Raw genomic sequence first — 25,783 nt, 5'->3', positions numbered from 1 at the left:
GTACCTCTGGAAACAAAATTTGCATTATGGAAGTACACGAAACAGTTTAAAACCAACAGAGTTTATTTTTCTAAGAATCACTTTATCAAAAAGAATCGTCTGAAGTATCACAAGTACCCATGTCTTGTTAAGATCTTGTGTGGTAGTTACCAAACTGCATTCTCAAAATAATTAAATCATTGCCCAATTTGGAAAAAAACTATTCCCTTTGGGACTATTCCAAGTTTTCAGCCTTTGTCCGATTTTTGTAACTCGCTTCTTGGAACCGAATTTATATAGCACTAGTGGTACCCGCACAGGAGTAGCGGATTTTAGAGGGCAGAGAGCACTTGCCCCCCCCCCCCCCCAAAAAAAGGATGAATTAATTTTACTATTTTACTTATTACTTTTTAATTAACCTTTCTTTTGCATTTTCTTACGTAGTTAATTAAAAAGAACACAAAACACATACAGCATATTTTGAATGAAAGCATTTTTGTTTGTCAAAGAAGTATTACTGGAGTCAGAGGGATAGAGTTGCAGAATACATTTAACTCACTGGTTTCGAATTCAAGGGACCGTATTATCGCGATTTGTCCACTAATTCTTCTTTGATGGAATCAATAATTAGCATTTTTTTCTTAATGTGTAGTCGCACCTAAAAGAGTCATTTCGATCCAGGAACCTATTTGCGGAACAATAGATTTTTTTTTCAGCTTATAAAAAAATGCAAAATGTAAGAAATCATATGGTAATTTCTATGAAAAACCACGACTTTTAATAGAAACGGCATGTAGTATGTATCAATATATTATATCAACTGTATCATGGCTTTAAGAACAAATCAGCAACTGTTTTGAAATTCACACAAAAATAGTTTCTGAATTCTTCAGTAAAACTCATATGTTATGAAGTTATAATTTTCTTTATAAATTAATTTTTAAAAAACTCAAGTGAGGTAAGGGTTTACTTACCCATGGGTTTATTAACCTTGCCCTCGTGTCATAATCATTATGACAATGTTCCTAAGTAAAGCCGCTCACTGTCTAGCATCTCGGTAACATTATATTGGGTCTAGTATTTAAATGGCTTGAAACGTTAAAGATGTTTTCCGTCCACATTCAAAGTTTTTTCGTGCATAATATTGCTGTACTTAGAAGTAGACTCATTGACCAAAAGGAATAGTTAAAAAATAATAATAATAATAAAATAAAAAAACGCACATTTAAAAATAAAGTCATTAAAACTTTGTTATGAAACATAGAAGGCGGCGGAAGGGGGGTTGCAATTCAATTTCCCGTTTCCCCTCCAAAAGATTTTTCTGTATCCCCCCTGCCGCACGGCTTTGCCCGTAATAGAAAATTAAAAGGTCATTTGGTTTGCCTGTATATTTACAAATAGTGGATGATGAATTTCTCGCCAATTTGCTGTATTCATTTGCTGACCCATGTTATGGTTCCATGTTACGATAATTTCGTAATTTATTTGTCCACGTTGTGATAATTTGCTCAGTAAAATTTTCTTAAAATTGGAATAGAAAAAGAACAAAATCGAATTTTCGAAAAATCGCTTCGAGTTGCACACCCCCTGCTACAAACTAATTTCGTACCAAATTTCTTGAAAATCAGCCGAACGGTCTAGGCGCTATGCGCATCGCAGTGATCCTGACACAGAGACATGCAGACAGACTTTCAGCTTTATTATTAGTAAAAATTATTTATTCCAAATTGTCCTTAAAAAAGGTAGTGCTACTATTAATAATAATAGTGCAACCGAGCCGGTATTCAGCATCTTGAACAGTTTTCGAACAAGTGATATAAAACAGCTCAAAGTAAAAACTTTGAAGGATATGTTTATAACCAAAATAAATGTTGATAAAAATTTCCCTGACTTTTATAAGATCAAAAGAGAAAAAGATGTTTAAAGAAATATTCATATTTTAGAGAAATATTTGTTAATCCTATTCGTCGATTTCGATTAAAACAAAAACTTGTAGGACCCATGAGGAACCGAAAAATATTATTTGATTTTACTTAAATTTTTGTACCTTGTAGTTGTTAGAAACATGGTATACAGCGTAGTGATTAGAAACGTTGATGTAGTTTTCTGCATGTTTCAGCGGTTTTGTGTAGCGGTTACAACTTTATTATTATGTTTAAAAATAAATACTTTAACGAAGTATTTATAAAAATCATATTGCATATAACTATTAAAAATTAAACAACAATTATCTGCGTTGGTTTTGGCTTAACCGCCACCACAATAATAATAATATTTTTTTTTTTTTAATTTTAAACGAAAGCTATATATCTGGCTTCTCTTATTTTGAACTTCGAAGTCGAAGTCATCTTAAATTAAAAGAAATTAGATGTTGTCTTCCATGGAAATATCGTTACTGTATTGGCTTGAATCAATCATACAAACAGTGCTCCCGAAAAAAAATCAAAAATGCTTAAACTATCACTTTATAAACTTTATGTAAAGATATCAAATCAATATCAAATAAGAAATATCGATAACAGTTATAATAACATCTCCAAAAGCAGCTTTCAAACCAGTTTACAAAAAAAAATCGCCATTTTCCTCATAGCTTTTTTTAAATTTATTTATTTATTTATTTATTTTATTTTATTTTATTTTATTTTTATTTTTATTTTTATTTTTATTTATTTTTATTTTTTTTTTCATTTCTTTATAAAATAGATCGGTATTTGAGACAGTGAAAAGGAAAAGGATGTTCGAGAACTTTTTTTTAACGTTTTGAGTACAACGGGTGCAAATTTCAAAGCCTAGGTAGGCTTCCATTGGAAAGTTTTTCTAAATCATGACAGCACCTACCTGAGATTCTAGTACCTTGTCTTTTGAGCCAAAATAAATGAGGGTTTCTTTTACTATCTGTATCAGTTACTCCAAGTTTTTAATTTCGGCACATGTACAACTCTGAGAGCTGAAAATTCTTTCTTTATCCATCGGAAAAAAGGATTGTTTAATTCCGGTAGAATTTCTCGGGTTCTTATCTATTAGTATATGAAAGTTAAAAAATACATAAAAAAATAATTACCTGATCTTCAACTGGTAGAGGAGGTTTAATTGTGAATCAACCGCCATTTTTTAAAATTGCACTTAAAAATACATGCTGTATTGAAGTCTCTGTAAAATTAAGTCAAATGGCTAACTAATAAGTTTCAAATAAAAGAGCTAGTCGAAAATATAAAACAAAGATGTAATAAAGTTAGAGACTAAAATTATTCAAGACATTTAACAAATTTCCCCCGGGCATTTAAAATATTTCCCTTTTAAATAAGTTTTTACGACTTTAATATTTAATTTATTGCTTACATCGCAATACTTTTTCACGGGAATTTCTGGTAAATCAAATGATTTTGGTTCTAAGAGTTAATTTAACGTTTTCTGGGACTATACTTCTATTTCAATTTCAAAGAACACAATTCCCAGTAATACTTACATTTGCTATAACCATAAACAAATCGCAAAGTCAAACTTTTCATAAAATTATCGTATAGCCACACATCCAAACTTTCTGCTTTTAAAAAAGAGAAGATATTTTTCTTTTCTTTTATTTTATTTTATTATCTACTCTGGTTTTATTACTTTTTTCTTTTTTATTTATTTAATTATTTATTTTGCAACTTATCTTTTTTTCTGCTGAGTACAAAATCAACTTTTATGAAATAATTTTTCACTCATTCATAAATGTTAATCATATCAAGGCTGCTTTCATTTTTTTCCCTAATTAAAAAAAGTCAATTTTGTATTCAATGAAAATCTTTTATTAACACATACAAATATTTATTCTGACAAGATTTTTCTCTTTTTCATCCATCGTTCCTTTCTCTATCCTTAAACTTTTATGTGCAAAAACCTTTCAAACGCCGATAAATATATATTTTACCTAAATTGCTTTCATTTTGTTTAGTTTTATAAATTAAAAATTTCAAATTTGTATGAAATCAAAATGTTTCACAATTCAAAAATTATCACTATTTTACTGATTATTTAATGCCTAACTATAGAAAAAAATTTCCTAGTAAATATCTTTTCCATCACCAATCCTTCATAATCCACAACAAAAATGCTTCTGTATATATATTTAGACCGCTATAAAATGCTCCCATACTAAGAACGCAGTTCTTTTATTTTTTTGTAGTACCAATAAAAATGTTCGAAGGGTTTATTATAGGTGTGGACTTTCTCCTTTGCATCAAATGAGCTCTTTTACGACCAACTACGCCCATCGTAAGCGCTCTTTTCTTTCTAATTCTCTAATGCTCTGGCGATCTGTCGACTAATTATTTTCAAGCATGCATTAATAAAGAAACCATTGCAGTATTTACTGAATACAAGAAACAGTGACGCACTGAATGGTGAAAAAAGTAAATAATCTAAACCCATTTTCTGTTTGAAACATTTCACACTTTCGACTTTTTTTTTTTCGTCCCATGGGAAATTCGTGTAAGAAGTTGGTCTTGGGATAGTGGGAAACCGGATTTTGAGAAGTGGATCTTGGAATAGTGGGAAACGGAATTTTAAGAAATTGTTGATCTTGGGTAGTGGGAAATAAAATTTTGAGAAGTTGATTTAAGGATAATGGGAAACGGAATTTCAAGAAGTTTAACTTGGGGTTATGGAAAACGAGATTTCAATGTTTCAACTTTAGGTTCTTCCCTTTCTTTTAGATAAAAAGAAGCTTAAAATTTTGTTCTCTCCAAGACTACGGTCTGTGAGTGTAACTGGGTATAAAAAGCTGGACTTTGATGATTATTTTTAATAATATCAATTTATCAATCCGCTCTTTTTTTTCTCTTACAACAACAAGAAGTTCTGTCTAGAACTAGACGAGTCTACTTTCCCTTATACCCATACTACTTTCTAGTACCTGATCAATATTCTCAAAAATAGCTAAAATCGCAAATGTTTTCAAACATATTTTTATAATACTATTCGCAACTCCAACGAACTGTAGGGGGCACTGAAGTCACTGTCTAATGGCGGAATTGAAAACTAAAACAAACGCACATGGTAACGAAGAAAATGCTGAAAGTGTTGTGATTTTTGTTCGTACATATGATTTTTTCGCTTTATTCTTTTTAAATTAATTTTCAAAGTTTTGTGGATATTCTGGCCCACGTAGAAAGAAATGAGAATTCAAGAAGCATTACTAAACGTCAAAGATTAATGCAAACTACGTAGTTCGTAGTTCTAAGCAGCTATTTCCATGATGTTAAATTCGATATTTATCAATTCTTGATAAAACTAAATAATAATTGTGGCCTGACAAGAACAACAATTAATGCTAGAAAATTCAATATAACATTACAAATTATTATCGAAAGAAGATGATACTTCTTTGCCTTGTTTGGCTAGCGCTTATTTTTTTTCCATTTGTAGCTGAGTTATTTCTCTCGAATTCCCGAATCGGTTCATTTAAAAATTTTCTGTTTCGATTTTTCTAATTTCTGAGTTACGATTTAATTGTGTCATGTTATGCAAATCATCAACAAAATTATCACGGATATGTGGTGGTAGTTTTCTTTTCAGTTGATTGACCATTATTTCTTTTCACTTATCGAATTCTGTAATCTTACTACCATTTTATTCCACTCATGATAAAAATTAAAAATGGTTTAACTAAAAACGCGAAATCTCGCCAAGGCTACTTTGCTCGCACAATACCAAAATTATAACCCTAAACAAATTTGGCGAAACCTTTCAGCTGAGAATAAAAGGAATAGAGTAAATTCTTTCTAGGTTAAACATTTTTCATTTTGTTCTACGATAATAAATCCAAGAAAATATTTTGCATACTGTCCATTCCAACTAAATGCTGCTGTAAAATATGATTAGTTAAATTAATTTAAGATTTAAAAAAACTCATATTCTTACAAATTCATACAATAAAAATTTTTACCTGGTATAACGTTATCCAATTTTGTTAATCCAGAGTTTTCTTGTTTACGCGTCCACCATTTAATACTTTTTTGAAAGAAATAAGGAAAACTAACATTATTTTGAGAATTTCGAGAATACTCTTAGGGGACGAATTAATTTCTGTAGCTGAAAGCAAACTAAGACACATCGATTGCGTTAATAAATACTCAGAATAAACTGCCTGTGTTTACGTCAACAGACACACATGGAACTAAAACGTGGCAATGTTTTAGTTCCATCGGCAGTTTTGTAAATCACCGCAAGGTAGCGTATTCGAGCGCTGGAGTTCCGAATAAGCTGATTTCTAGAAATAAAATATTCCTCACTCATCTAAAAAAAATTAGATGCGTAAAAAAAAAAATAGCAGCAACTTTTAAACAAAGCAGCTAATACACTTTTTGCCATTAAAAAAATCTTTAACAGCTTTCAAAACGAAAAAATAATAATTAAAATTAATAAGCTCATTTAAATAAATACATCATATCAAAAAAAAAATCGTTTCTTTTTCCCCTGTTGCCAAAAACAATTTTTAAATGAATTAATACACTTACCAAAATAAATACAAACAATAAAATGTCAAATTAAAGAAATAACTTTCATTGTCAAAAAAAAAACGTCTGCGCATATCTTTATGTAGGACGACGACTTTGGCAGCATGGTTGCTAGATGGCAGCATTATCTATAGTTTGGCACTCGACATGTATTTTAAGACAATGTATTTTCATTAAAAAAAACTTCCCGGTGCAGAGATTGAACTGTTTTTCTTTTAGTCATGCATTATTTTGACATTAGTAATAGTTTTTGGTCACAGTTTTCAGTAACTTTTATTTCATTCGGAACTACTACGTCAGCGTTGGCGTAAACGTAATGGCGTAAACGTTTTGCGTTAGCGCAAAAATGTACTAATCGGTATCTTAAATTGAAATTGTAGGTAAAAATCTTACCGTTTGTCGATTCTTTTTGGGCGTTTGCAAATTTAATTGCTTAGAGAGTTATTGAAATTGACTAAAGAAAATGCACAATACTATCTAAACGAAAAACTCACTATATTAACAAAATATTTACGACTTAGAATAACAAATTTACAAATCGGACTCCATAAAGATTCCGCGTTCCATCAATTCTATTTATTTTATTTCTCGCGGTATTTGATCGTCTGCTACGATCAACGCCCGCTGTTGCTAGGATATCCACCAGTCACATGGTTTGGTTTATGAGCAGCAAAAGGGTTGCCATAGCTTGGTCTATTCTTATTATTAGTCTATGCCGAGAACTGAATACCTAAATTAAAACTTTAGCGTGAAAATAGAAACAAGTCATATCAACAATAATTATTTCACAGTTAAAACCATAGCTGCGGAGTCGGAGTCGGAGTCAATCTCATTTTGGGATAAAAGAGTCGGAGTCGAATATCCAAGAATCGGAGTCAGTCATTTGTCCTCCAAGTATAAATGTTTGCCAAAGCTACGAATTCAGAGTCGAAGTCGGGAAGTCGGAGTCCGATTAATTGTCGAGCATAAGAGTCGGAGTCAAGTGCCCCTAAATTCTCGGAGTCGGAGTCGGGAGTAGGTCGTCAAGAGCTATTTCCAACAAAGTTTGTTTGAAGTAAATCCGCCTTTAAGTTCGGAATCTATATTGACTTTCAGTTTCCCCTTAGGCGCTAACGTTAAGGGATTTGAACTGTTCAAAATTGAACGGAAAATTGTTCAAATCAAAAAGATATTTCATATACAAGTTTTTCATCAAAAGCTTTTTCCTACAAAGTTTGTTTGACGCAAATTCGCCTCACAGTTCGGAATTACCTTGAATTTCCCCGTAGGCGCTAATGTTAAGTTTTTTTGAACTGTTCAAAATTTAACAAAAAATAGTTCAAATCAAAAAGTGAAATATGGGAATGTGGTGTCCTCGCCGAGATCTTTCGAACAAAAAAAATTTTGTTCGAATCGGACTATTCATTCAAAAGTTATTAGGGGGGGGGACAGACAGACAGACCGACAGACCTTTTTACCGCATCTCAATACCCTACTTTCCAATTTTTAATTTTTCAATATTTATCTAACTATTTTATTTATTTTTGACTCTTTTTTTTTTGTTTTTGTTTTTCTTGATATTTTTAAGATACATTAAGCCTTCTTTCATGCTTTTTTCTTCTTTCTCTGACTTTTACTGGGAAAGTAGGCTAAAAAGTTAAACCGTTTCCCGGTCTACCTCAAAAATATACGTATATTCGGCGTTCCGAGTATTTTATGTTATGACATAAATTTTCCAAGCATTTTATGTTATGAAAAAATAAATGGTATGATGTAAGTGTTCCCGTTTTCATAATATTTTTTATTGCTACTCCACTCCTATTAGTCATAGCATGATATTATGAAGCCTATAGCCTTCCTCAATTAATGGATTATTTCACACAAAAAGAATTTTTCAATTCGAACCAATTGTTCCTGAGATCAGCGCATCCAAACTAACAAACTCTTCAGCTTTATATTATTAGTTAATTAATTCCTTAATAAGAAAAATAAGACAATTATACTTATTTTTGTTTTCACAACTCATTTTTAGATAGGATTAGGATTTTCTCCAAAATTCAGGCAGAACTTAGCACGCTTTTGAGGAACCTCGAGATTTAACTCATGGCTGACTCGAACCTACACACATTGGATCGCGAAGCTCACACTTTCAGGACGAGCATCAGTGATGCGTATATTAGGTCTTCTAAGCATTTTATAATATGATATAAATTTTTTCCATTTTCATAACATTTTTTATTGCTGCTCCACACCTATCAGTCATTACGTGATGTAAATCGATGGACGATTCAACACAAAAAGAATTTTTTAGCTCGAACCAGTAGTTTCTGAAATTAGCGGGTTCAAACAAGCAAACTCTTCAACTTTATATTATTCGTATAGATGTATGTTCCATTCACAAATCCAGTTTGCGTCAGATTTCGTCCAAATTTGACAGGGATGTTCTTAACCACCCGAGAAGAAATGTGGGGAAGGAGGGGTGTCGAGCGTCAAAAAAAAACTGAACTGTTCGAACTCTAGTTTTAGGACCCGAAAATGGCATTAAATGGCTTTTTCTACCTGAAATAAGTTTCCGATTGTCTTGATTTCAGATTCAAAAGCCCGCAAAAAATACATCTTTAAAAGATTCCTTCCTTCGGATTTCAAAATCACCAAGGCCGTAAAATCACCAGAAGAAAAGTTATAAACATTTTTAAGTGAAGGAACATCAATATTAACTGGAAGTTGATCGTCTACCGCGTACTTAGTTTTAATTAGCGTGGATAAAATTTTTGAGAAGAAAGATCTGTTGCTGTTTTTTCTCAACTGTGAGCAAATAAAATTCTTGCATTCATTTTGAGGCTTTTCCTGTGATCGGGGGTTTTTTAAATGTTTTCTTTTTAGTTATTTTTCCGCCATCTGACGGAAAATTTTAGATTTTTTTTTCCAAGTCTGATTGCTGAACACGCGTCACTTGACATTTCTTTTATTTTCGAGGTAGACCGTGCAAAGCCTGGTGACGCAACAAGTTTATGAATAAGTGTTGCTTGGTTGTCATGGATATTTTATGCATCCGAGTTTCCTTCAGACAAAATATTGCGCCTGTTATTTAATTCAATCACTTGTTTAATGCAATCAAAACTTACTCCAACAAACGTTATTACAGTACCTAGCAATTAGTATTTCTAAACTCATTAATCAAGCTAAGAAACCAAACTCGACTTGCAGAGGATAAAAGAAGTGTTTAAATTTGCATGCAAAATTCAACGAATTGAAATGTTTGAATTTTTTGTGTCGAACAAAAGGATTTCGATTCCTTAGAAATCACTTAATTGCAGGGCTTTAAAATTTTTCTTTTTTCAGCAAAATAATTCGAACTTCAAATTAGCCTCTTGAGAAAATACATGTCATTTTCCGAACTAAGAAGGAAAAGGATTATAGAATGTTTTAATCCAATTAGTATAAAAGGCACTTAATCAGTGCTCAATTACGTTTACATAAGTCAGTAGAAATTGCTACTGAATGGAAGAATAAATTTTCTGTTTACGTGATTTTTCCTCGAAATTCCTTCTTTTCTGTTGTACGACTGTATTTTTCTTTTCAAATGACGGTTAAAACATGTTTCTAAACCCACTTCCAGAAATACGTAGTTTGGAAAATATGAAAATGAAAAGGCTCTCCTCATGATAAATAGATTTTCTCGTGTAGAGAGCTGAATTGAAGGCTAATTGAAAATCAATGAAATTCTTTTCGATTCAAAGGAATGAAATTTTTTTGCGCCATTTTGGATTCTGTCAAAGTAAAAAAAAGAGTTAACCCACCGAACTTCATAATCGATTACGATATCTTAAATTGTTTGCTTATCAAGCTGAGACTTTTTAATTAAATTTAAATCATACCCCATTAAGAATATTGGGCTGTTCATGCCCGATTTTCTTTTTAAATCCATAATAGTGAGAACATACAAATGTGAAATATGTTTTTTATTGTTATAATTCTTGAAAGGTTTGCGAATCCATATAAATAAACCAGAGAATATGTATGTATGTGAATAGAACATGTATAGATAGACATGTATAGAATATGAATGTGTGAACCATATTGAAGGACACTTTTACCATTTGCATCTATATAGTATAGTATGTGTGAAACTTAGTTCTCAACTTTCAAAAAAAAAAAAAAAAAAACACTCGCAACAGATTTGGTTCTAAAGCAGACATGAGAATTCAAATTTTATACTTAAATCCTAATGCTAAAGCTTAAAGTTACTTTTCGAGGTCAACGTACATTATTTGAAATAAATTTTAATTTTTTTTTTTTTTTGGCAACTTAATAAGTTTGTAAATGTTACATTTAAACTAATATTATCGAAGAGTTTCAAGGGTTCCATGAAAAAAGTAGACGCTAAAAGAGTTTCACTTATCAAAGAAATTAAGAAATACTGACATATGACATTACTTTCGGCTATGCCATGATTTATTTTTTTTTTTTAGTTTATCTTTTAAAAATAAACTTGTTATCCTTTTTTACTTCATGTATGTTTTTTTGTTCCTCACCTGCTTTCCGAAAAAAATCTAAAATTTTAGTTCCCGTAAGAATTGTACATCATTTCCAAAACTGATACCAACATAGATGTTATATAAGCATATGTACAACTCTAGCGATAGTCAATGGCAGCCACTGAACGCGCGAAACTTGAAATAGACGGGCAAAAGCGTAGCCTACATTCAGGGCCGTAGACAGGGTGGCGACCGTCGGGACAAATCTTCCCCCGAAATTGTAACCTATCTACAAAAAATAAAGAAACGAAGACTATCTACTCAAAACTCTTCCCTCTACTCCTCCTTCACTTGACCTTGTTATACAAATCTTCTTTCAGTTAAAAATAAAAAAATCAAAAAGTCCTAATTTTTTTACACCATGGTCCAACACAGAATGTTAATGACTCTTATTATGAATAACATTTTAAAAACATTCTTTGATAGACACTTCAACACGAAACGTAACAGATTCACATGATCAGAGCTACCATTTTTAATCCAATCATACTTTACCTTAAATGCTTAATTTTGTAACATTTAACAAATTATTGCTAGTTAATGCGTTTGTAGCCTTTAGGAATATTTATTTTTCGAAGAAGCGATTGTGTAGATTACTTTTCAATTGTGACTATTTTCACTTATTGGCCTGAAAGGTACTCTAAAAGCTCCCGTCGCATGCATTTGTAATTGTAAACATGTAATAAAAACTCTACGATGTATTACAGACCGTATAAGAGTAGGCAATCCTCCTATTATTTTGAGTTCAAATATAAAATGTCATTAAGAATTCTGGTGTAAGATAAATTAATTATCAAATATTAATGAACTAATTTGTTCATTAAAATAATTATTTGATACTAATTTTTAATTATAGTTTAGTTTAGTTTTTGCAAACAACGTAATAAACATAGTTTTTAAACATTATTTTCCCCCTTGATTACATGTTTGGAACCACCTTTGCCTCCGACCATGTCCTTCCCCGAAAAAATATCCTGGCTACGGCCTACCCTACATGGATGCAACGCTGTTTGCATCACATCAGGCTGAGGCAAAAGTTAGGACGTGCATGCGCTTTTAAGACATTTGCCCGTTTATACTAAAATCATTCGTTTCCCATGAAGCCAGTTTCTAGTAATGTATCTAGTTAATACTACCTCTATGGTTACAAAAGAAATGCTTATAGTAATTCTTTCTAAGCAGTAGAGGTGGAAGTGGAGGAGTGTATTTATTTACTCAGTTTCGATTTGAAAAGTTCACGGAGATGTTTAAAATGCTTATTTCAGTAGGTTCGTTGGTTAAGCCCTGCATTAAATTCACATTGCATTACGTTTTTGTTTTCGGTATTATTAAAACAGTAAGGCTTCATACTGCCGTGGTAAAATAAAGCGGAGTAACTGCATTTTTTTTTCTTTTTTTTTTTTTTTTTTTTGTCATCTACTGTATTTTAGCTTTACTGTACAAGCTTGCTTATTTGGTTTGCGCAGAAAATGAAACACGAAAAAGCGCCTATTGTTAGTATGAACAAGTCATTACAATGACCAGGAGCATTCGATATGCCGACAGTTTTTTAAAGCCATCCTCAGACTGAAGTTTTGTCTTTGTTATGGGCTTATTAGACTGGAAAAGACAATTAACGAGCTGGAGGCAGATGTCCTCCTCCTGATTTCTTAATGTCATTTTCCTAATTTCTTAAATTATTATAATTAGTGATTGCAATACCGGTATACCGAATACTGGTATTTCGAGCAATTTTGCAATTTCGTAATACCGGTATTTGATAGGGTAAAATACCGGCATTTTTGGTATTATCTGAAAACAATAAAGAGTTTCAACTAAAGAATTTTCAATTTAACTTATTAATTATCTACTTATATTTTGAATGCGCATTTCTTTTTCCATTATAAACCAATCTATTGATGTCAAAATTTGGCTTCAAAAGCTCGAACTAGTAGAATATCATTAAACAAAAATAGAAGAAAGATTGCAAAATAATACTGTCATATTACTGCAAGGGGAGATGAATCGCCTTTTCGTGTACTTTTGTGCACCAAGTTTTTATTTTTTCCATTTCCCTGATCACTCACTTTCCCTTTTGTTTGAACAATTTATTCCAACCATAAATTGCAGTAATACTTTATGATTTTTTTTTTTTTGTAAATAATTGTTTCAACTGTACTAAATTTTGACAAAACATTTTTCTTCCTAGCATAACAAATGGTACTTTACTGTCACCAGTGTCGGTTTGTAGTCCTGTCTCACTATTTGGTTTTATACTTGGCAAGAAAATAGTTAGAAATTATGTAGTGCCTTGAAAATTTGCATAGAGCTAAAGTATATTGAAATATACTGTATGATATTTACATAGTTATAATTGTAAAGAATTTTGAAAAGAAAGCGAAAATGAATAAGAGAAACTAACAAGACCAAATTTAGTCAAGTTTTTCGTAAATTTCAAACCAAAGGACTAACAAAAAGCAAACACAAACCTCTCCTGCTCGAGAGAAAATAATAAAACAGGAAAAGTATCGTCTCTCGGAAAGAAATTGCAACTTGCAATAAATTTAAATAATAATAATACACACAATACAAAAGAAACACACACACACAAAAGGATTTATCCAAAAATAACACGCAAGAGGTCGAATTATTATGCATAATGTTTTTTACTATTATTGATTTTTTATTATGACATTTATTCTTTCATTTTATATTTGTTTACACTATGTTTCTATAAATAATAAATTTTTCGTAAAAAATTATGAAATGTGGCAACAAAACAATATGCTTTCAGGCATTTTTTGAGAAACTTCAAATACCGCTATTATAACCGGTATTCCGGTATCTCGTTTTAAAAATACTGAGTACCAGTTTTGAATTTTTGGTCCGGTATTGCAATCCCTAACTGTAATAAATTGAAGCGCCTCGAAGCAAAGGGGTGTGAGTGTCAAAAATAAACTTTGAAGAGTAAATCAGTATGAATGATAAGAGAGAAAATCTCATTCTCTAAGGGGCAAAAGATAATGCTAGTAGTCCAGAAAGGTGCTGGCATGATTTAGAAAAACTTTTCATTGAATGCTTACTTCTGGTTTAAAATTTCACGTGTTTTACTCAAACTATGAAATGTATTTACAACCCGTTGCACTGCTTCACTTGGTTCAATAGTTTGATCCTAAATATTTATTTCGTTAAGAGGTGTTAATAACATTTTTGTTTCGAATCCTCATATATATATATAATAGCAAATGATCGAGTAACGCTGACGTCATCAACAATGAAACTCGCGCCACGGATTGATAATTTGATAATATTTTCTGCCAATGTTTGACATGCAGGGAAATGCTTATTTCGACATGGATCCGGTAACTTAACTGTTTTACTGGTGAGACCGTGTCATTTTAGGGGAATGAAGAAACGAAAAAGTGGTCAACCATTAACGCCATCTACTGGAGTTTAGAGTTAGTCCACAGGAGTAAGGGTTAAAAAAAACTATCAAAATATCATCAAACAGGCAATTGCTCCGTTTAAATGTAGAAGCAATTTTCACCCGTCATAACTTGACGGGAGATTTCTAGTAAATGAAGAAAAAGGGTTACATTTGTAAGAGGAGATTTTAATGATAACTCCTAAGACGGGCACAGCACGTCAATTCCATACCATAAAGCAGCTACGGTAATATTCAGTTCACAGACATTTAATTTCTAAAAAAATGGCTGTAAAATCATTTTTCGAAAGGCGTCGATGAAAATATCTATATATATAAAAATGGATGTATGTTTGTGGGTGTGTGGGTATGTGTGTATAATCCTTTTACAAATCCACAGTTTTCGTCGGATTTCTTCCAAATTTGGCACAAAGGTAAATTGTTGCTAAGGAATTCATATAGGCGGGGTTTTGAAATTTTAAAAAGACCCAAAGAGGTCTAATTTCATATTTTGATTCATAAAACTCTCTTTTCTGCACGAACAAATTTTTGTGTAGTTACGAATTTAGTCTAAATGAAATGCCCGTAAAAAACTGCCCTAGATAAAGTTTCTTCAAAGATTAACTTTAATCGTGAAATTTGTGAACCTTGGTTCAAAGCAAATGAAAACGGTTATCAACATATTACCACCAGGAGCTATTTTAAACGCAATCAACACAAAACGTATCCTGAACGCTGGCCGTCAATGCCGTTTAGCGATGAGCGTTAAAACATGTTCGGCGAGAAAGCCGTAGGTATAAAAAATGATGCTGTACATCGTTTCTTAAACTGTGACCTACGAAGCCCCAGGGGTTCATTAATTCTGCTCATGTTGCTACTTAATTTTAATGCTACCGTTAAATCATAAGTTTTAAATATTGTTTAATTATAAAATCCACAACAGTAAGGATTGCGTGTAATTTTTGATGAGTGTTTTTCCCGTTAATAGCAGAGAAAATACGAACATGAGTAAGGTAATAATATTGCATTCAATACTGACGTACAGTCTTCGACTGTTTCAGCATTAGACTACTTTTGTTAAAACTACATCTATTTCATCCTTGCAGCAAAAATTTATTTTAATGTTCTATGATCTTTATGACCTTATGAAACCAATTTGCAATATGTAAATTTTCTTTATACTATTCCTTGATTTACGTAGAATCTTTAAGTAATTCGGTTCAACTATAACCGATAACCTAATTCGGTTTAATAGAAGTCGCTTCAGGCTGTCAAAGAAAAGGAGTAAAAGTACTAATAAAGCAAATAAATTGCAAAATAATCATAGTAAATATGCATAATAGCGCGTTCGGAATTTATCTTTCAAAGGGGAGGGATGTAGTCAAGGCTTTCTTTGCATGTATCTATAAATATAAAAATGAATGTATGTTTGTGTGTGGGGGGGGGGGTATGTTCCTTATACAAATCCATAGTTTTAGTCGGATTTCTTCCAAATTTGGCACAGAGGTAAATTATTGCTCAAGACTTCATATAGGCTGGTTTTTGGAATTTAAAAAAGATCCTAAGAGATTAAAGTTTACATTTTTAATCATAAAAAGGCTGTTTTCGACATAACGAATTTTCATATTGTTATGAGTTAGGTCTGAATGAAAAGCCTGTAAAAAATGCCCTAAATGAAGTCTCTTCAAAGATTAACTGTAATCGTTAAGTTTGTGAACCTTGGTTCAAAGCAAATGAAAATGATCAGCAACATACTACCACCAGGAGATATTTTAAATGCAATCAACACAAAAAGTACACTTAACAGTGGCCGTAAAATCGATTAACGACAAGTGTAAAACATGTTGGCAAGAAAGCCGAACGGAAAAGAAATGCTGCTGTTACGCGTTTTTTGAATAGCATCCTGCAAAGCAGGAATCATTGCGGTTTCCGACGGTTCTACTTGCTTTGGTATTTCCAAAGCAGTAATGGTAAAGCGAAAATATGGGTCAGTATTCTCCATATAAACAGCCCAGAAGATTCGAAAATTGATTCGGTATCAATAATTCATTCATTATCCATGTATAAATTTCAACAATTTAATGTTGGATGGTCCTTTAAGCCAATATGCATATATTCTTTATACTAATCCATGATTTACGTCGGATCTTTACATAATTCGGTTCAACTAAGTTTAATCGCTGAAGTCTCACAAAGAACAGGGGTAAAAAATACTAATTTCTCAAATAAACTACAAAATAATCATATTCGTGCGTAGTAGCGTAGCTGGAATTTGTTTTTCAAGGGGGAGAGGGGATGGTCATGACGTTTCTTACATGCACATAAACTACCATACTAGGATTGCCAATGTGTGCTAAAATTAAAGGTTGTGCACCATTTTTATCCGGAAAACCACACGGAAATATAATTCGGCGGAATTCATACAGTTTGAGAGGGTTGGAGTTTTAAGTTTGGAAAAAATGCGAATATGTGTTAATTTAAATTTAAACTGTTTCAAACTGCAAAAAATTGCTACGTTTTTTATCTAAACAAATTTCTTCATTTAAAATTTTATATTACCTTAATGCTCGAGTAATAATTCCCCTGATGAAGCATCTTCGCCGACTAGCAATAATTTTAAATCTGTTAGCGGGTATGATGCAACTTTTGACACTCAGAGATTACTATTTAAAGGCATGATGAAATATTACTCCACAATATGAAGTTTTTTCTTCATCGTGAAATAAGTTGAAAAAAGCTGCATTTCAATTAAAAAGCTAAGTTCGAAAACTGCTATTGTAAACAATCGAAAATTATTGGAAGTTTGTATACAGTTGTAAGTACAAACAAGACATTTATTTTTCAAAAAATTTCACGGCCTACAAATGATTAAAATAACAAACTCTAACACGGATAGTGACCAAAATGCACACGCCTATTTTTTTCTCTATAGCGCAGTTTAATTGACGGTTTTTAAATAGTTCGTTCAATAACTTCGCGTCCACCTACTTCCATTTTTAATGTTTTACATACCTTAAAATAATGACTGTAATGTAGTCAGTGGACCCATTCCCACCTCTCATGATGATTGTATCCATCTAAATTAAAGTTTTGATGCTTTCTAAGGAATACTCTGTATAAAGCAACAAAACTTAAATACGTGCTCTCTCTACCTGCATCAGTGTGAGATATCATGTATAACATTTACGGCAAGTATTAGGTTTTAAAAATTTGAACTAGAACTTAAATCTTGACAAATTTCAAATCGTACAAGACATTAATATTACTGTCTAACTATCATTTTTATCTACGAAAATAGAAATTTGACGTCAATATAAGAAAATAAAATGTAGCTGACGTGCGTCTTTTTAGGTAAGTTACACTTATCCAATTTTACTCTATGGCATTGCACTAAATCAACGTGGCAAGAGCGAGCAGACACATTTGGTAAATTTTTTTTTTTATACTAAGCAAACTTTTTTTGCGAAATGTGCTTGCCTGAAAACATGCAAAATAACCAATGACTTGACACCTTCATTCTCAAAAACACCGACAAAAAATCCGTAAAACGGAGTGTTATCGTCTGTTAGCAACACTGACTGAATTCTTTATTTTCTGTACGGTGGACTATTTGTTTAGCTTTTGGACATTGAGGATGATTTTAAATTAATATGAAAATATTGTAACCATGTCCAAGAAGACTATTTTGTATATATTTGTGCCTAATAATAGGGATTGACTTTTATTTTTTGGTAAGCTCACGACTCTTTCTAAGGAAACATTCAATGATTTATTTCCGAATAAAATGTATGTGAAAAGTACTGTTGCATTTTTTGATGTATTGGGGAAAACAAAACCTACAATGGGGGCACAACGTTTTTCTTTCGAAGCATCACGTAAAAGGTTGTCCCACAAGACGTGCAAAAGACAATCATTTGTCGTTGCATTAAGACAATTTACGTACCGCCTGTGTGATTTAACCTCAGACAACGTACCAGTGGATACTACTTAGCCCAAAAAATATTCCCCATACTTTTTTGCTTTAAGTTAATGCTACCTTTTCTTCAAATGCTTGATTTTCTGTGTTATTTGAAGTGTTTTGAAGATCTGAGCCTAGAAAGGGTTATGAATGTATTTTTTTACGCTCATTTAGATGAATTCATTCAATTGATTATCCGAAAGATATGTTGCTTTAAAAAGCACCCGGGCAACGCCGGGTAGTAAGCTAGTTTAATATAAAATGTTTTAGTTTTTGAACCGTCTAATTTCGAGGAAATAAAGTTAATAATAAGCACGAGGGGAAATAGCACGTACAGGATAACGAAGAAAAAATGAAGATATTTTAGTTGTTAAAGAAAGTTTTAGAGTTATTTAGTTCCTGAAATAGATCACAAAGTTTAATTGCCAAGAGACCACTTTGAATTTAAGTTACTTAATTCCTTAGATCTTGATTCTGAAGGAATTTTTCGTTTCTTGAATATCATTTAAACAAGTTAACGAATTCGAAAAAAGAAAATCCGCCGTTTGAAAAAGTAAATGTTTTATTGAAAAGGTTAGACTCTGGAATTTTATACGTAGAGATAAATAAAGTATATTTCAAGACATACTAAAAATATCATTTACAAAAAAAAAAAGTTTATAAGATGATTTTAATCTGATTTTTTTTTAATAGTTATTATTATTTTTTTTAATTAATCGTTAGTTATATTTTTCACCCTCTTCTTTGTTCCTGGCCTAAAAGTATCGAACGAAAAAAATAAGAACACAGAAAAAATGCACCCAAAAAGTAATCGAAGTAGAAATTTAAAACAAAATAAAACATTTAACATAGAAAGAACATTTGTTATTTGCGTCCAAATAATGAACAAATTATATTCTTAAAATCTTCAGAAACTAAAAAATTATGCGCAAGTTTTTTCTTTAATTCAATGCTTTCATCTACAGAAGTTCTTGCTTGAAAAAGTTCCAACGGGTCGAATATCTCGCTGGTACAATAAATTACATATCGCCCCGATCGCTAAAAAGTTGCAAAAAAGAAACCGCAAATGCAATTAAATTGCTTAAAAATTACATATTTAATTTTTACATTAAGCATTTTACTTGCAGAAAGCATCAGACATCTCTAATAATATTGCCCTCCAAGTTCTCTAGCTATTTCTGGCCACATTGAACGACCGATAGCGAAAAAAAGGTGGAAAAGACGTGCTTATCAAATATTGCAAAGAAATATTTTAATTTAGGAGCCACTCACCTATGACTAAGGCCACGGACTGCATTGCCAGGAGTTCCCGGTAAGTGGCCATCCTGAGTCCGGTTAGACTGCCGGCGCGGGCCGGACTTTGCGTTCGCGAAATTCTCTCCTTGGACAGGCAGTGAAACTAAATTTTCCCTGTGCGTGCCTTTTCCCCTCCAAGTACCTGTGTTGGGCGGAGAAACATGTTTTCCAGAGTGGCGCCATCTTTGGACGAAATTTAATATTGCTGTCTGAGATGCCCGGAAAACAGTTTTGATGTAAAGTGTAAAAAATGTAAAAACATTCGAAAAGCTTTCGTTTGGGAAAGCCGGTAAAAACACTAACAAAGAAAAATCTTTGACAATAAATTGCAGACGATAAATTAAAATTTTATCATCTGCACGAGCTAAGATGATGACGAGAAAAAAATATTGAAAAGAAATATCTGAATAAATATCTGTAGTTATTTTTTGCTTGACAGTGAACAAATAAAATACTTTGCTTTGAGGCTTTTCTATAATAAGAGAATTCAAAATTTTCCCCCTTTTGATCATTTTCGCAAAAGTTATCTCTCTCTTTTTTTTTCTTTTTTTTTCGAATTCTAGCAGAAGATAATCAAGGATTTTAGTTGTATTCATTGCGACTTTTACTTTTTCTGTTTAGATAATATTTTAAATGCGCATTTTATTCAATGGTATATCAAACTGCATGTAAAATAATTCAATAATTTTTAAAACCGCTGTATTTGAACACATACATTTAGGAAATAAATTCGTGTGGAAAAGTGAAAGAAAATAATGCAGCGATAATGGGAACAATTTTTATAAAAACAAATCTGCAAGCACGTGTTTCAGGGTTACAAGAATCTTTTTTTTAATGCAAAAGAAGTGAGTTTATGGAGGAAAATAAACACGTGTCCGCGGTTTTTCTGAAAATTCGTACATATTACCATTGTATTATTCTCTTTTACTTACATTTAGGTTTAGTTAAATTTTTCTTTTACATCGAAGTGTGTTAACGTTAGTAATTGATTGGTTAGTACAGTCAAGATCTCTCTATTGCATTTCTTAATCCATATAAATAAAACAGGGAATATATGTGTGTGTATTAATGTGTATGTATGCTTCTTATACAAATCCAGTTTACGTTGGTCGGATCTGGACCAAATTTGGCAGTGAGGTCTTTTTGCTCCCGAGAAGGGTCGTAGGAAGGTTTTGAAAAGCCAGAAAAGAGCTGAACCGTTCGAATTTTAATTTTAGGACACAAAAATGAAATAGTTCTTTCTACTTAAAATAATTATCCTATCGTTTGGATATTACTCTCATTCAAAAGCCCGCGAAAACTATCCCTTTAAAAGATTCTCTATTTTTAGAGTTGGAAACTCCAAGTACCTAAGCTGACCAGGAAAATAGTTATAAGCATTTTTAAGTAAGTTAAAATCAATTTTAAATTGAAAATTTATCATCTGCAATGAATGAGAAAAAGACATTAAAAAGAAATATCTGAATACATATTTGTTGCTATTTTTTGCTTGACAGTAAACAAATAAAATTCTTTCTTTTGCTTTGAGGTTTTTCCTGTAATAAGGGAATTCAAAGTCTTCTTTGATTTCTTTCGCGAGTTTTTTTTTTTTTTTTTTTTTTTTTTAACTAAACGATTAGCATTCAGTGTTTTCTTCGATTAATAAGAATTAGAACTTGCACCTAGATGAAATATTCTTCGAAAGACAAAAGTCTTCCAAAAAATTCAAAAAGGTTACATAAACAAAGGATCGGAGATTAATTTACTTTAATTAATACCAAGTGTGATTATAATGACAAAAACTCTGAGTCATGCTCGATATTACACTAAAGTTTATTTATTTATTTCAATTTTACTTCCTTCCAAGAACTTTTGAAAGCTTGTACAGATTGTGTAAGAAAGACACTATTACTAACCACTCTTGTAAATTCCATGGTTTTTGAAATAATGTAAAGAAAATTGGAAAACGTTTACTTGTTGGCAGAGTAATTACTGCCTATATTTCCAACGGCTTAAGAATTGTATTGGTGGGTGTTTGCTGAGTGAATTAATTGTATATGACGTAAGTTCGAGTTAATTATTAAACTCTGTCAACACAGTCACAGCCCTCAAACAGTTAAGTAGTTGAACATACATTTATTTTCAGGTAAACAGATTTATCGAAAGCAGAACATTCTGTTTGAAAGATGACAAGAACACCGAAGGGGATATTACAGATGCTCAAAAAAAGGAAAGGTTAAAAAAAATATGCAGCATATAACTAGGCTTTGGCTTGGTTTCAGTCTCTGAACCCCTGAAAACAGGGACGGATACAGGGGAGGGGCGATCGCCCCTCCCTTGAGGGACTCTCCAGCGGTCATTTTTCGCAAATGAAGTTCACAAAAGGCAAATTTAGACGAGTTTCATCGATATTGGGAGAAGGGTGAATTGGGTTTGGGACCCTATAACAAAACAGTTTTGGAATTAAAGTCCAAAACCTTTGTGATCAATATTTTTAAATCAGTATGCATAGTAAAAAGTAAGTAATACAAATCAATCACCCCCTCCCTTGAAAAATTTCTTTGCCTGAAAACCATAAAGGGATTCAAGAATTAAAACTTGATTTTCTTATTCAAAAATAAAATGCATACAAAAATTCAAACTTAGTTTTTCTATTTCATCATATAACTCGGTTAGATTTCCATAGATGACAAAAAAATGTCTTCGACATTCGAATTAAATGCACACAATTTTCATCGCAAGTTTACTCAGAAAATGTTGCATAGTTTTACTCAAACTTTCAGCAATTTACTAAAATAATTTGAATTATCTGATTTTATTGAAAGCAATCTTATGTTTCTTCTGATACCTTGTAAACTTTCTAGTAGTATGAATCTCATGCCATCATAATTTTATATTTTAATACAGCGTATTATTTCACTATACCTTGAGCAATTTTTGTCTTTTCGCAATGTTTTTGGAAGACTGCTGTTCATGTTCCAATCTTCATTGGATTACTTAAACGATCTATTGAAGAATCTTAGCACTTTAATGTCCGCGTCAATCCCGGACAAACAGGCACAAAAAAACTTTCATCATCACGCGTCCCCTCCTTTTTTTTTTACTTCCTTTTACATAGTATACATTCCTTTTACATAGGAAGTATTGTATTCGAGAAAAAATGCTGCCTCAAATTTCGGCCTAATTTTCCATTTTACTCATCCTCGAATGAATGCTGAGTGACTCTTTCGACCTTACCGCACCTGCATATATGCCTAAGAACGTACGGACGCCTTAAATATTCATTTTGGCGATCCCCGAGTGAATTCCACGAGTCTGTATGTAGTGATGTTCGTATGTATGTATGTATAAATGTATGTATGTACGTTCGTATGACGTATGCATGTACAGTACTTATCTCGCATAGTTAAAAAACGGTATGTCGTAGAAAGCTGAAATTTGGTATGTAGACTCCTAGTAAGGTCTAGCTGTGCATCTCTCTTTTTGGTTGCATTTAGATGTCCCAAAAGGGATCTTTTATAGCTTTTTGGGGGGAAATCAGTGTTAATTTCAATGCAAACTTAAGTGATGTTATAATTTGGTGAACATTTGCGATCTACCGCCAAGTTTTGTCGCGAACAACAATATTTTACGAAGTTGGCGACATGTTTGGCGAAAGATATTTTTTGAATTTGGTTCCAATTTGGCATTATTGGTGATATTTAGAGAGTTATCCACTGAATCACGTTAAAATTGTCGATGTTGGGAAGCGTAATCTGTGCAAAACGCGTTTTTTCTTCGGTTCGCGACAAACTAGCTAATATTTCGAATGTTTTTAGATTCCTAAATGCGAGTGACGTGCTCGAATCATTTAAGGTTATGGTGTTGGTGTATTAGTGTTGATTAAAAATTATTATCTGGCATAAAAAGAAGTCATGTGGTGCACACATAAACTGTTGTTTTTTTTTTTTAAATTTCTTATGACTTTTACAATTTTTTTGCGCAAGTAGCCGTAAGCCCTTTCTCTCATAGCTCGTTCATTACCGTATAGCTCTGAATTATACTAAATTAAATTGACTGCACCTAATCTTTTAAATCAGTGCAGTATTTAAAACAACAAAGTGTAGCAGTTTCTTTCAAACGCAATTTAAAATTGACTTTTAGCTGCACTGCAAAAAAGCATACTTATTAATTCGGTTTATCCCCATAAATTTTTCCGTTTCAATGATTTAGACACATGTTTAGAAAAATCGTTTTCTGTTAACCCTTCTTTTTTCAACTTCAAAATCTTAACATTTATTGTAAAAACACCGTTTAGTTTTATTTTTCTTACATTAATTCCATATTCTTTTAAAATTTGAACCTCAATTTTGATTTATCTACCAACTGAAATCCAAAATATTGAAATTCAATAACCACAAAATAAATATTTCACCTCCACACCAAAAGTATTACTTTTAAAGTCTCGCAAAATGAAATGTTCTCAATGTTACATTCACAATCATTCCAAAACTCGAAAAAGATTTTATTTATTCTTTTAAATCGATCGTCTGTCTCGCAGATAAAATAATCCCATACGGGAAAACGTAAGAAACTAATATTTAAAAGATTATAGGATCAAAAGCTTTGGTTTGAAGTAATGATTTAAAATATTTTGTATTTTCTGCTGAGGAGACTTTGCGTATCTGTTGGTTTTCTGTTTCAGATCTAGAATATATGTAAAGGTCAAACATTTATTTGTTATTTTTCCCTTTGAAAAGAATTTGTTTTAAAGTACATTATGGTTATATATTTTTAATATATCCTTTAAAAGCATCATGAACATCAAAAAATTATGTTATTGCATTTAGCTATACCAAATATTCTACAGTTAGGATTTTGGTTATTTCTGACATTTATTTAAATGAGCAAATAAATTCAATTTTAAATAAATGATACATCTAAACCTATTTTTATGCGGTGTATAGGGACCGCATAAAAAAATCGCTTTAAAAAAAATGTTCGAAACTTCACGAGTAGCTATAAAAAGTTGGTTTTGCTTCACAGTTAAAATTTTTTTTTTTTCATGCAGTGGATAGGAGCCGCATAAAAAAAGTCTCACGTAGAAAATAACCCAAAAAGTAGTCTTTAAACGAAATCAAGATAAACCTAGCGATGATAATTTTGCCGATAAATTTCCCAAATAAGGAAATTTTTGGGAGGTCACAGTGACTTCCCATCGGCATGCCCCTGTCGTCAGTTGAAGATACTGACTCGCACTCGTTTTATAAATAATTTCCGCTCGTTTTATAAATAATTTTCATATACTGCGCAAAAAAAAAAAAAAAATCGCACAAAGAAAGACCGCACAAAAACAGGTTTGGGTGTACATTATCAAATTTAAAAAAAACAATGGCTCTAAACCGATGGTATGCGTGCATCTTGGGGAACAGCCAAACCTGTAAATACATGTAGTATGTGGTTAACAACCAAAAATAAACCAAAATTCTCGTATATTGATACTTCCGGAATTAAATGATGACAAAATAATGAATAACATCGAGTGATCCTATACTGAAACAAAAGTACTGCTGTACTTCGTTAACTTCCGGACTGGCACTGAAAACTAATACAAAGTTGAAACTGCTGTGAAATATTTTCTGGGACTACGACATCTAACTTCCACAAAAAAAAAAAAATATATATATATATATATATATATATATATATATATATATATATATATATATATATATATATATATATATATATATATATATATATATATTAATTTGAATTTTTGGCATCATGAATTCAAATTACGTTTTTCGCAATCACGAGCGTGTGTGTGTATGAATGCGCGTGTGTGTTTGTGTAAGCGCATTTCATTACATTCTGTAAACATGTTTTGGCAATGTGATAGAATTATTATTGCTTTTTAGAGTATTCGAGAGAGCGATTGTAAAATAGTAAAGAATTTTAGAAAAGTTATCATTCTTTTTTGAGGTGAGGAAATGAGTTGTTGTGGTGAGTTTTTATGGTGTACATTGTTTTAAAAATTGTTTTTTTTTTTTTAAATAAATTGTTAGTTATTTCTATGACAATTTTTACAAGATAGTAACAGAGTTTTGATCAATGTCGGAAAATAAGTTTTAACAACTGCCTTCTGTTAACACAAAGAATCTGGAATAAA

The 25,783-nt window shown here is 31.7% G+C and overlaps 1 protein-coding gene across 1 annotated transcript in view; it reads right to left on the bottom strand.

Moving 5' to 3' along the window:
• The window catches only part of LOC129216491 (protein quiver-like), a 122,558-nt gene extending 102,877 nt beyond the window's left edge, over positions 1 to 19,681 (bottom strand). Inside the window, exon 1 of the mRNA XM_054850705.1 lies at positions 19,630 to 19,681. Coding sequence (XP_054706680.1) covers positions 19,630 to 19,681 — 52 coding nt within the window. The remainder of the gene's footprint in view (positions 1 to 19,629) is intronic.
• Between the last annotated feature and the right edge of the window lie 6,102 nt (positions 19,682 to 25,783).

This window comes from Uloborus diversus, chromosome 2 (assembly GCF_026930045.1).
Source record: "Uloborus diversus isolate 005 chromosome 2, Udiv.v.3.1, whole genome shotgun sequence".
In the NCBI taxonomy this organism is placed as follows: domain Eukaryota; kingdom Metazoa; phylum Arthropoda; class Arachnida; order Araneae; family Uloboridae; genus Uloborus; species Uloborus diversus.
The sequence above is the reverse complement of the archived record's forward strand: the minus strand, read 5'-3'. Positions and strand labels throughout refer to the sequence as shown.